The 13,210-nt window shown below is 34.7% G+C and overlaps 1 protein-coding gene across 1 annotated transcript in view; it reads left to right on the top strand.

Annotated features, from left to right (window-relative positions):
• Window positions 1-13,210, top strand: part of HFM1 (helicase for meiosis 1) — a 52,310-nt gene extending 39,100 nt beyond the window's left edge. Inside the window, exons 27-41 of the mRNA XM_072343747.1 lie at window positions 914-999; window positions 1,780-1,863; window positions 3,091-3,248; window positions 3,921-4,024; window positions 4,353-4,505; window positions 4,931-5,026; window positions 5,409-5,527; window positions 6,349-6,431; window positions 6,578-6,687; window positions 8,544-8,642; window positions 9,386-9,446; window positions 9,744-9,849; window positions 10,107-10,264; window positions 10,478-10,552; window positions 11,528-13,210. Coding sequence (XP_072199848.1) covers window positions 914-999; window positions 1,780-1,863; window positions 3,091-3,248; window positions 3,921-4,024; window positions 4,353-4,505; window positions 4,931-5,026; window positions 5,409-5,527; window positions 6,349-6,431; window positions 6,578-6,687; window positions 8,544-8,642; window positions 9,386-9,446; window positions 9,744-9,849; window positions 10,107-10,264; window positions 10,478-10,544 — 1,484 coding nt within the window. The 3' untranslated portion in view covers window positions 10,545-10,552; window positions 11,528-13,210. The remainder of the gene's footprint in view (window positions 1-913; window positions 1,000-1,779; window positions 1,864-3,090; window positions 3,249-3,920; window positions 4,025-4,352; window positions 4,506-4,930; window positions 5,027-5,408; window positions 5,528-6,348; window positions 6,432-6,577; window positions 6,688-8,543; window positions 8,643-9,385; window positions 9,447-9,743; window positions 9,850-10,106; window positions 10,265-10,477; window positions 10,553-11,527) is intronic.

Below are 13,210 nucleotides of genomic sequence, written 5' to 3'. Positions count from 1 at the left end.
TAATTACTTGAAAGGAAATTCAGAAATGTTGAAGCTCTTGAACAAAAACGTATGTATGCTTGACACAATGGTACATCTTCCTGACGTGGTCTGAAGTTATCATACTTTCATGCTTTTAGAATTCACTGCAGTGCTCTATGCTTGTTATTTAAAGACACATGTACTCTATATGAAACAGTACAGAACAGAGGTCTGCAAATTAAGCCAGGAAATGTGTATGACAGTGCATGACAAAATTGTCAGCTCATGTGCAGAAGCAGTATTGCTTCGTTCATGTGGATTTAAACTAAGAGATTAGGGCGTGTTAACTTCTGTGGTGGTAAATTGTTTCCACTATTTCTGGATCTGTGCTAATGTACCAGTCAAAGATTTTATCACCTTTAGTGCTTATGCAGTTCTATTTCTGTCTTTTTTTCTTTCTCTTGTTTGAATATAAGTTGGGGAGAAAAACCTTTTCTCATCTCATTAAGTAATTCCTTGGTTGGGATTATTTGTTTCAAAAATTTCATTCCATGTGAATGTCATTCTCATTTTAGTCACAGATATGCAGAATGCTTTTTTGTTCACTCTTGTAGAACTTGATCTGAAATCTGTCTTATACTAGAAAATGTATATAAAGTGTTGTTTACTCTTGAAGAAAGTGATCTAAGATGATTCTTATGCTAGAGAATTTATGTAAAACTTGTCAATATAGTAATATTTGCTTTCCCTGCATTTCTTTTTCCTTTACTAATGATAAGTGAAATTACTACTCTTTAGTTGAAAAAAAAAATGTTTATTTTCTGGGCAAAAAGCTTTGAACAAGCAAACTGCAAAATGATTTCTGCTTTGTTTTTACTTGCTGTAATACGGTTAGAATAAACTGAGATTAGTAATTGTCATTTAACAACATAGAAGTTTAATATTTTCACAGGTGTGTCGTTGTCAAATGCTATGGTAAATGCTGGGCTGACATCATTTAAAAAAATAGAAGACACAAATGCAAGGGAACTTGAATTGGTAATTTATTATTTTGTGTTTCATACGACTGACTGTGGATTTGGCTAGTTTTGGAAAGTGGCTGCTTAAATTCATAGAATTTCATTATTAACACAATTTGAAACAAAAGGCAACATGCAATCACCTTCTAATAATGTTCGTAAATATGTATTTCCTTCTGTTCTTACTGTAATCCTAAATTTATGGTAATGATGAAAATCTTGAATTTCTATTCATGATATTTTAATTAAAGGTAGTCATAGAATAAAATGCTGCTTGAATCATCTATAAAACAATTCCTAAATCTAGGCAAGTTAGATTTTACACAAGAGCAAGTTCTTATGGTCTTGACTTCTTTTGTGAGGAAACTGTTTTTCCTGTGTTCTGAAACAGATTTCTAAGTGAAATTGATCTTATTCAGGTTTTTCTGCTCTGACTTTAAATATTTAATTTTTCTTTTCTGCTCTTTTTACAAGTTTTTCTTCAATTTCTGTTTTGTTTTCACTAAAGGTAGGGTAGCATAGAAGTGTCAACACATAAAGCCTGCCTAGTTCTTCCAGGTTGTAAGCTGGTTCATTGGCTGATACTGAACAGAAGAGAGCACTGTGAGAAAAATGTTAGAATTTACTTTTCTTTTGGCTGTGTTGCTATTCTGGATATCAGTGACAGTAGATAACTAGGAGTGATAAGTGCTTTTGTTTGTGGCATAATTAGTCTGGTGACTTTGATCCTTTGGATTTACTTTTGTGCCAGCATTGCTGATCAGTTGAATTTATCAGAAATGAAACTAAATTTTTGCAGATTTTGAACAGACATCCTCCTTTTGGAAACCAGATAAAAGAATCTGTTTTACACCTCCCAAAATATGAACTTAACATTGAACAGGTATGACTTTTCTATTTATTTTATTGTTTTTTACTGATATTATTAACTGAAAGCACAAATATTACTGTTAAGAAATTCCAACACTGATAGAACACTGTACAATATCATGACCTCCTTTCACCGTAGCAAGTGCAGTGAAAATCAAACTCTGAAGGATGGATTTTTGAACAAATATTCCCTCTAGTACATTAACCTTGTTCCTACTCCCCTCCACTGTTAACAGCTTTTTGTATTAGAGTTGCAAACCAATATATTCTCATTCCAGCTTTATATGTAAATATTTTAAATTAAATATAATGAAAATATTTAATGGTTGTTTGTTTTGTTGTTTGTTTTTTTTTTTTCAAAACACCCCACCTGAGAGACAAAAACCCAACTCTATAATAAAATGTGTTGAACAAGTATTAGCTAACATTAATTTTCTGTCACGCTTAGCAATATGTAGAAAGAGTAAGTGATTATATTAACCTAGCTGGTACCATTTCAATAGTAAGGTGTAATCTAATGCTCTAATTCTGTGTTCTCTGAGGTTCTGATGAGCATTATGTCAAATAGCCGCTTTGTCTCAGTTTTCTGAACTGAAAAATATGTAACATTTTGTGAGATCAGTACAAATGAAGATGCCTTTGAGGTTAAAAGCTGAATACTTGTGTGAAATGCTGTTTTTATTAGAGGTTCTATTCTAGTTTTTCATTTGACTTAACAGCTGATGAGCATCTCTAAAGTATTTCACAGAAGAAAGATTCAGCAATGATAAACGTAGAGGGGTGTTGGAATGTCAAACATTTGAATCTGAAAACTTTATCAAAATACTAGTTTTGTTCTTGCACTTTAGATTGAACAGAAGAGGTTTTTTGTTGTTTTTTTTTTTAGGGGACTTGATGTATTCTGTTTTATTTTCTCAATACTTAAATACAGAGTGTTCAGCTATGGCCTAGATAGTGCCGTATTATCGAATGGCTTGAGTTGGAAGGGACTTTAAAGATCATCTAATTCCACACTCCCTGCCATGGACAGGGTTTGCCACTCACTAGATCAGGCTGCCCTGATCTAGGCAGTGCCTAGATCACTGCCCTGAGTGTCTAAGCACAGTACATAGAAATTGCACTGCAAATTGCTCAAATTGAGCTTTTGTGGTTGTATCAACATTAGCAATTTATGGAAGGATATATGTTTTACTTTGCGTATTTTAGCAGTTATGTCATCTTCTATATAATCTTTTCCTAGCTTCCAAAATACAGTGATACAGTGGCTGAAATTTTGGTAACCACCACATTAACAAACTTTGAGCAGCTACAGACGAGGAGAACAGCATCAGACTTTCACTATGTTACGTTGGTTGTAGGAGATGCAGACAATCAAGTAATCTTTATTCAGAAAATAATGTATGTATAATCAGTTTTTTTCTTACATATTCCAAGTTTGTTGCCATATAATCCTATGTTGTCTTACAGTTTTTGCAAACCTTTCCAATTATACCAAACATTACAAAATTAGTCTTTATCCTGTAGTTACTCAGTTGTCTCCTCAAATGTTACATGGCTCAATACAAAGGGAAAAAAAAAGAAAAAACATGTTTGTGTGTGCATTTCAACACAGAGGGTATGTGTAAATATCTGGACAATAGCAATGTTCTACTATATATATATTCGCATACATTTATATATGTATATTCTCAACTGGTTTGTTATGAGTATTAGCAATCTTTCTTTAATAATATCATTGTCAGAACTGTTTTTTATGTCAGAGATGAAATTCAGTTCTGCAGTTAGATAAATTACGTTTGGAGCAAATGAAAAAAAGGAATGAAGTCATTTCTAACTGCATGATCTACGCAGGAGTATTGGCCAAGGTCTGATACTTCTAGCAGAATTGAAACTGATCTGCAGGATCCTGGGTTAAGAACACAGATGATGTTATTGAAAGGTTATTGTTAGACCACTTATCAAGCAAAGTTCAAGAACAGAGAAAGACTTTACTTAATTACTGATACAGTCTTGCATGCAGTCTTGTTTTTCATTGTCCATATCTCATGAAGATTTACTGATGCATTGCAGGGATTCTATGCTGCTGAAAACTGGAAATTGGATGAAGAAAATTGAAGTGAAAAGAGCTCTTAAATCAGATGACATTAGTATAAATTTAATTAGTTCTGATTATGGTGAGTAAATCAATATACTTGTAATATTAAAACAACTGCATAAGACTTAAAGTACATTATTAAAACTCTTTACATCAGGCCAAAATATAACAAAATCAACTGGAGAACAAACTCTATTTTTTTTATAGTGTTGAGTATTACCTATCTGTCCTAATTACAGATCTGTTTATATAGTAGAATATTAATGTTCTCAAACAAAACTGTTCTTGAGAGAGAGAATTTTGCTCAGTTAATTGAAATTAAAGGTAATTTGAGAAAGAAAATTTTAAGTTGAATTAAGCTATCAGCTTTATAGGATACTTGCAATTTGAAATACTTTTTTTCACAGTCGGCCTTGATATACAGCAAAGATACACAGCCTTTTACTTAACACCAAGAACAGTGGGAAGTAAAGTAGTTATAAATAAACTGAAGTCTGAGTCTTCTCTTGATACACCTTGTGGCACAGCACAAAGTCTGCCAGCAGCAAAAGTGGATTCAGGTAAACGGGGAGATCACAGCATCTGGCTAATTCCAAAGTCAACAGAAAGCTGAATTTTCTGTTCAGTGGAAAGTTAGATCTTTGTTTATGCATATTCTTTCTTTCTCTACTATAGCAAATGTGTAATGCTACTGTTTCTGTTTGTTGAGTACTACTATGCAATTCTTCAACATTGGAAGTTAGAAGAATATTGTGAGCTTGCTGTCTCATGTTGCTGTTCGATTTTGGGAAGAGGTAGAGCCTCTGTTTTTTTACAGTGTTTGTTAATTTATTTCCAGTTATAGTGTTAAAGCAGCTCAATGTTCTGTTGAAGGCAACAAAAGTCTAGTGACCCAGACCATTTTAGCCCATCCTACTGCATGAGGAGCTCTCTCAACAATGCATACAAAATCAAAAATGAGCACTTTTGTATTCTATCCATCTAGGAAGCAGGTCTAAAGAAGAAAATATGTGTAAGAAATACAGTAACAGAGAATGTAACCATCGCTGTAAAAATAAAGATGTGTGTGGACATGACTGCTGTGAGTTTCATTAAATACATTATTTCTGTTACTTTTAGATGAATATAGTTTACAGTAGTTCTATTTATACCAATGTCTACATTAACAGAAGTGATACAGCAATATCAGGCATACCTTTTTGCTAAACAAATAAAATCCCCACACATTTTGTTAACATAACTTTTATAGAGATTACAGTGGCTACTAATGTTTTTCAGATCATCTAGCATATGATTTAAGAGGAATGTAAAGCTTGACCTCTCATGTAAATAGTAGTATGTTAAATCTTTAATATTTCTTAATAGATGATACCAAAGTGTAGTGGCAGGTTTCCATTGATTTGGTAATAACTGTGATTTATCCCTTTAAACTAACTGAAGGTTCTTTTAATATCCTTTCTCAGGTAAAACTGGAGTACTTCCAAAGTCTGAGATGAGTGGAGATTCAAAGTTTAGTTTGTACCTGGCTGATTTAAGGAGCAGGAACTCTACCTCGTCTGTACCCCCAGTAAAGCGGTTAAAGGTTTGTTTGAGTACAGCCAATATTTGAATAGAATTTTTAAATCTGTTTTATGTTTGTATGTATTTCCTTTCATAAGTAAATACAAACTTGCAAGATTGTCCATGTGGAATGCAAAAAGCAAAGAAGTAGAAAGGTTCTAAAGATCAAGGAATTTCTGACAGGTTCCACTGGTGTTTGGAATACTTCCCGTAATGCAGTTCTCTGTATGTACTCTGTTTTTAGTTTAAAGGCATCTGATAGACTGTGGTGGGTGAAATACAGAGGCATTATTGGATTGTGTACTGTAATTTAGTTTGGTGAAGTATGATGTGAACAAAAGCAAATACTGGTATCTATCAAAGTAATGCTACTAGGAGATCTGCTGAGAATTTGCTCTGTTAGGTAGCATTACTGTGTTCCTCGTATCTGTTCTAGTTTCTGTGGAAATAAATAGGAGGCTTATTTTTGGCATGACCTACGTATCTTTGAACATGATGCCAAACTAATCTTCTGTGTGTTTGAGACACTGTAGTCTTAATTCTTCCTCACAGTATCATTTGCTTGTTTGTAAAAGAGAAGAATGATATGGCCTGCAGCTAATATAGACAGAATTAGTGTCTGTTAGTTAGTCTGACTTTGCCCAGCATTTTGGATAACTATAATAGAAGCATGTAATTCAAACTTTTTAAAGAGAAGCCAAGAGATAACTAAATACCAGAAAGATATAATGTGCAATCTTTAAAAATATGCTAGCTTGATAGAATATTAATAATATAACTCAGATTGTTAAAACACATTTTTCAGTCTTTGTCTCATTGATTAAAATAACCTGCTTTCTTTAGATGCAGATGTTAAATCAGGCTCAAAGTGTGGATCTCAAACAATTTGTTTTTGCACCCAAATCTTTGATGCCAGCACCGTCAAGGTACTAATGAATATAAATAATAAAAATTAATGTCTTTGGGTAGTATGTTTAATTTTAACTAGTGCCTGTTTTCTGAATACAGTTCTTCTTTGTTGCAGCTTTCTTCAACAGTTTCACTGACATGTCAGTGTTGTTTTTTTAAATAGGTCTGGGAACAAAGAGTCATTTTCCTCACCTTCAGTGGACCAGGTAGATAGTTTTAATAACTTAGGGAGATCTCAGAAACAATTCCAGTCCTGGGACTATGGAAAGAGTGGTAAGTTATGAATAATGTTTGAAATTATAACATTTGCTGTTTTGTGTTGAATATACCTTGTGTGTGATCTGAAACTTGCTGAAATCACAACAGCAACCAGTACAGGGAATTAGCATGGCCTTAAGTGGCTTGCTTTCTAAAATCAGTAAGAAATGCAAATGCAGATCTAAGTTTGCATATACAACTCTAAGTAAAACAATAATGATGAAATTCAAATATATGAGGGAACAAAACTAAATAATTGTTGCAAAATATTTCCATTGCAGACACTTGCAATATGAAAGGTATTTTACCTGTTTATCTATGTCTTTTCTTCATTCCTTCTCTACTAGAAAAAATTAACGAAATAGGAACTTTTGTTCATAACTAATAAAACATCGCAATCTAGAAATAAGAAAAGATTCTTTCTACTTTTCTTTCACTGAAAAGGGCATTAATGTTTTCTTATGTGCAGTTAAATGATCAGTCTTTATTATCAGTATATAACTATGATGTTCTCCTCAATGCACTCCCTTTACCATTCTATTTGGTGATTGTAGGTTTACATGAGTTAGGTTTTGATTGTCTGTTGGTTAAGTAAGTAGCAGATCCAATGTTTATATCATACTCAAACATATAAGAAACACTGTTGAGATAAACTGATATACGTATTTTTTAGCTCATGCTACCTTAAGTGTTGGCAACTGTACTATATCATTTCATTTTTACTGAATATCTTGAGGATGGAATATTTAAATTAATACTTCAGATTTGCCTGTGTATTCATCCACCTGCTTTATTTATTTATTTATTTTTACCTTACTCTTAAGATGGAAGACTTGCTATATCATCAGTAGCTGTGTGAGCCACTTAGTGTGTGATATAAATGCGTTGTAAGAATAAATTCACAGAAAGACAGATGATATTCTGGTATTACTATAGCTGTGTAATCTTGAGGCAAATAATACAGCATCCAGGGAAAATACTGCTGACTAACAACAACCTCCATTGAGTAGTACCAGAAAACATAATCTTAGCCTTATAAACTGGGCCAGCTATGCTTCAAGAAATTGACCAGAAATAGTTCTAATGAGATAAGGCATCAAATTCTGTGATTTATGGAGGTTCAACTATGTTTCTAATGTGGTGTCTTTCCATTCCATATAAATAAACACAGGAAACTGAGAATATGCTGTTAAATTGTAGTAGCCTATAGTTAGGTTTTTTAAACTGTGTATATGTCTGTAGTACTGCACGATGCTGACTTTGCATGCCCAAAATTACAGTAGAATTGCCTTCCAGGTGCCTTCTAGTGTCTCTTGAACAGTATTTTTTATTTCAGCCTGTCCTGCTTCCCCTGCATTGAAAGGGATATCCAGGTCAGGGTTCTTTTACTACCTTAGGACCATGGCAACAAAGCAAAGCACTTTCTGGTGCTAGAGGGGAGTGTGGCGGAGGAAAGATGGGAGAGAAAAAAAGCAGAAAATTGGATTGGTGATGGAGAAACAGAACAAAACAAATGAAAGGGAGAGAAAGTGCGGAAAGTTGACTTTGCAAGAGAAAATGAAGTATTTTCAAACATTAAGTATTTCACTTCTTAATTAAAAATCTTAACAGTAATGCTTGGAAGTGTTTGAAAACTTATCTCAAAGGAACACAGATGAAAAACTGCATATGTGACAGTCTTCCTTTCAATAGACTGAACAACTGGTCTTAAAGCAGAGCAGTTTCTATTGTACTTATCCATGGATTGCAGCTTTCTCTTGGAATCATTCAGTATGTGTAAGAAAGGCTGAGAGACAATGGCATAAAAAAATCTTAAAGAATCTTTCATGCATAACTTGACTGATATAGGTAAAAGCTGATCTCTTTTTCAGATGCCTTGGGTGTGAAAGCTGAGCTGAGAGATGACGTTTGGGATGATGTTGATGATGAAGTATTGGTAGATGCTAGCAACTTTTTCAGTAGAGAATTAGGTAAGATTATTTTGGCAAATTCTGTGTACAAGTTTTTTTTACAGGTTTATGGTGATTAAATACATCAAATAGCTCAGCTATTTCCATACTTTCACTCCCCATCCTCAACAGAAAAGGGGGAGAAAACATGATTGGAAAAAAAAAAAGCTCACAGGCTGGGGTAAGAGCAAAGATCACTCACCAAATATGTCATGGGCAAAATAGGCTCAGCACAAGATTTTTACTTGTGTGTATGTGTGTGTATATATATATATATGTATATAAATACACACACATATATTTATCTATTGGAAACAATTTAGAGCAGTGAGAAGCAAAAGCAAACTAAACACCTTCCCTTCATCCACTCTCTTCTACTTTTCCCCCCAAGTGGTGCAGGAGAATGGGAGCTGCAGTCAGTCCATAATGCTTCATCATCTCTGCTGTTCCACAATTATCACTCTTTGCTTCTCCATGTGGGTCCCCTCCCATAGGATGCCTTCCTTCCCAAATTGATCTTGTGTTCCCATCCTTTAAGAAGCACAGAGCTCCAGTATGGGTCCCCATGAGTGGCAGCTCCCCCAGGCCTCCTGCTCCACCACAGGCTCTTCTCCAAAGGCCTGGGGACTATTCCTGCTGGGGCATGTGGATATTTATTATTTATGTTATGTAAAACATTTGCAGTGCTTTTTGGTTGTTTGGTGGCTGGTTTAAAACTGTGATTCTTAGATGGAATGAAAAAATAAACTGCTTTCACGTTTCAGATGCGTGTGAAACCCTTCACAACTATTCAACAAGTGAAGCCACAAGTGACATTTCAGAAGAGTAAGCATTATATAATTTACTGCAATTTTACTCATTTTTAAAATTATATATATTTTACATTATTTATGTTCACATTTCGATGTTCACATGCATAACTGCATATGTACAAGATTGTTTACTGAGCACATTGAGTGAAATTTTAACTTTAAAAAGATGGGAATTGTTGACTAATTTGAAATTACTTTTTATTTAAGTGTGGAGGGAAAATCCTGAACTGGAGGAAAATCCTGAACTGAAAAGTAAACAGTTTTGCACTTCTGAAAAAATAACTTCATTTTCTCAACTTGGCATTTTCAGTTCTTGCCTATTACAAGGCAATGCCAGTGTTCAGAACCCAGTTCTCTCTGTGTTTGATAGCTCATCAAAAGTGGAATTATCTGTACAGAGTGGACATATAAATACGGTGAGTAAAAATGTTTCTATAACAGGATTTCCTGTAATTAAATTAGTCTTTCATATGAAAATGTATTTATTGTACCTGGCATGTGAATCGATTTGAACATACAGACTTAGGACATAGGACTGAACCTATCTGTGTTGTCCAAACTCTGAACAGGCATGCATTCTGTGTCCAGCATGATGTTGATGTCACAAAAAGTTAGGACTACAAAAACCCATCCAGCAGGGTTTTTTTTTAACATGTTAATGTTTGCCTTGCAGTTCACGTCTCAAGATAGCAAGCATTCAAATCTTTCACAAGAGCTGGAAATGGTACAACATCCTTCAGTTTCAAAAATAATCCCGGCCTCTTCTAAATTCACTGGGAAAGAGAATTTTTTTATTTTCATGAAGGAACAGGACGAAGAAACGGAACGTAGGTAATAAGAAGTTGTATGTATTTTGCTGTTGTCTAAGTGTTAAGTGCTTATTTCTTCTTGGCAATTTGTTGATTTACTACAGAGGATGGATTTTTGTGGTAGTACCACGGGTTTACTGTTCTCAGGAAGAAAATATTTTCAGTAGTGTTTTTGATTTCATAGGTTTTTATGTATTGTCCCTAATTTTGTTTTACTTTGCTCAATATTCATTAGCTGTCTTCCTGATGATGAGACCGGTGATGTCACACCCTTACTCGGACTACTTGATGACATATTTTAAAACATATTGTAAGTGTTTTAAAAAAAAAAAAAAGTTGATGCTTATTTAATGGAATTTTGGGTATGTTCTCTTATTTTGAGAACTGCTTACATTTCACTTGTTGTTTTATTTTTTTTAAATGAAAACATTCAAATAAAGGTAGCTCACAGTTACTGTACTGCTGTTATGTTTAGACCAGCAATCCCAGTTAAGCAGATCCTAGTCACGTGTTATGACACACAAAAAGCAGTTTACTTCTGCCAAACTGTTTCTTATTTCTATAGCAGGAACTCTGGTGTTTCTCCACAGATGCTAGATATTAATTACTCAGGGACCAAGACCCTAGTCATGCCCCAAAAGATGTGCATAAACACAGCTAGTAAGAGCTCTCTAATTTTAGTCATTTAACTGGACAATCTAAAGGTCATAAACCTTGTTCAGCTATGCACCCTAGAAAAGAGGCAGACAGTGTTAGAAGATGATTCAGATTGTAAGTGGGCTGAATTACTCTCCAGTGGAACTCATCAACTTATGTTATGATGAAAGCGACCACATACAGTTAGTGTGGAAAAGCTGCTGTGCTATAAATTCAGAGTAAATTAAATATTGCTTTTCTTGCATAACTGAGGTGCTTGGGTTCTTTTACCCCCATTTTTCTATTTTGAGTAGTCTTATTTCTGTACAGCAAAAGATGGCTGTGCTCCACTAATTTTGCTGCGTGCAGCTTCCTTTCAGGTGCTGATGATAAAATATACTAATTAAATTCAGTGTAAGACAGTTTATTTCAACAGCTTCCCACTGATTAAAATACTGACTTAAAGAAATAAAAATATTGTTGAAGTATGAAGGGATGTTGTTATTTTTTAATTTTACGTAGTAGTAACATTAAATAAGTAACTTGAGTTTGAATCAGTTGAATTAAGTAGTTCTTTCAGAATGTCACTGGTTTTAGTCTGAGGATGATTCTATAAAATGTATATTATAAAAATACTGTTTCCCCACAGCAGAGCCATGAAAGAAAATTCAATGTGACAAGATGTCAGATTTTACTGTCTTCCTTGTCTGATTCCCTGTAACAAAATACATGCTCATACCTGCTTTTAATTTAACTTCATCTTCCTTATATGCTTCCTTGTCCTATCAAATGTATTGGTTTCAAAATATAAAGTAAGGTCAGCTGTGTCTGTGTCTTAAAAAAATTCAATATGCACTCAAAAGACACAATCAGAAATTGCTAGCAGAATAGGATATATGGTGTTTAAACATGTTGCTGGACACGTTTCTGTATAAGGTAATTTTATAGCATGTGGATTACTATAAATGTGCAATCACTTGTATGCAGCTTGTCTCATGTTAATTTAAATTACATGGAATTCATTCATGTGTTTGAGCACTTCAGTGAGTTAGACTGTACAGTAATAGTTATAATGGAAGTTGTGGCAAGTAGGAATCTTACTATTTTGAATTGGTTTTTACTTAGATATCGCTTCACAGAATAGCTAAGTGAGATATAAAAGCAGGTGCTCTTAAAGGCAATTAACAGTAATGAATTTGAACAGAAATCACCGAATTGAACCAATAAGCATCTGAAAATAATTCAAGTCATTTATTTTGTAGAACACAAATGATACCCCTAAGACACCATCATGCCAGAATCAGTGGTCTCTCATCTAAATGGGTGTTGTGCTTTACCTCTTGACCGCTTCTGCTTTATACGTAGAAGCAAGAGTAGTAGATCAGTTGTACTGCTGCAGTCTTTAAAAGATGTCCATGAAATGAGATTCACAGAAGCCCTTTTTTCCACCACTCTTCTGTTTAACAAGGAATAGAGAAGGAAGTGTTACTCAGAGCAAAATTCACTTTCTGTGGAGCACTAAAATCTCACTGAAGGTTTATATAGGAATATACTGTTGCGCGTACTTTGTACTGGCAGTTTGCAGTGATGAAATTCAGCTTGGGATGAGTCATTGGCTTTATTGGCTGCCACTGTACAGCTGAGAGCAAGGTCTTCTGTTTACTCATGTTGCCATTATTTGTTCCTCCAACTTCTAGTGAGTAAAATTGTATCCCTGTAAGCCACTCCTCTGCCAGTGACAATTCCTGGCCTCTATGTGCTCTTGGCAGATTTTTTCTGGTGAAGGAGGCTTGGGCTGCACCTTCTGAGGAATAGGAGGAGGCAGGAACTATTTGCCTCCTCTGTTCTATGAGTTCCTTGGTCACTGTTCTGCTTTGCTGTGGTTGTGAACTGGCTGGGAAAGCTGTGCTAGTATTAACCCGCAGTCCTGCACTGCATGTCCTGTTCTTAATGCAAAGTCCTTATACAGGTTGTTTATTATATCAGTTAGGGAGAACTGCTTTCCAGTTCACTCCTGTATGCTAACTGCTACAGTGAAAGCCACTTTCATTTTGGTCCAGTGAGATGTGCTCTGATTGTTACTGGGTCTGTCCTGCTGCAGTTTTTAAACTGACTGTTTCCACGTGCCAGTACTCACAGGCATCTGAGTGGTGGTGTGCAATAATGTTGCACGTTTTGCAGAAATGCAGCAGGTGAGTTGGATGCATTTTGTATAAAGCAGGTGTATATTCTTTCAGATATAACTAGTGCTCAGATATACTAGCAAGGTGTGTGCTGGTTTTGTTGGGTTTTTATTTGTTTGTTTGCTTTTCCTACATTAAGCATAGAGGAC

This window comes from Excalfactoria chinensis, chromosome 8, assembly GCF_039878825.1.
Source record: "Excalfactoria chinensis isolate bCotChi1 chromosome 8, bCotChi1.hap2, whole genome shotgun sequence".
Classification (NCBI taxonomy): domain Eukaryota; kingdom Metazoa; phylum Chordata; class Aves; order Galliformes; family Phasianidae; genus Excalfactoria; species Excalfactoria chinensis.
The sequence above is the reverse complement of the archived record's forward strand: the minus strand, read 5'-3'. Positions and strand labels throughout refer to the sequence as shown.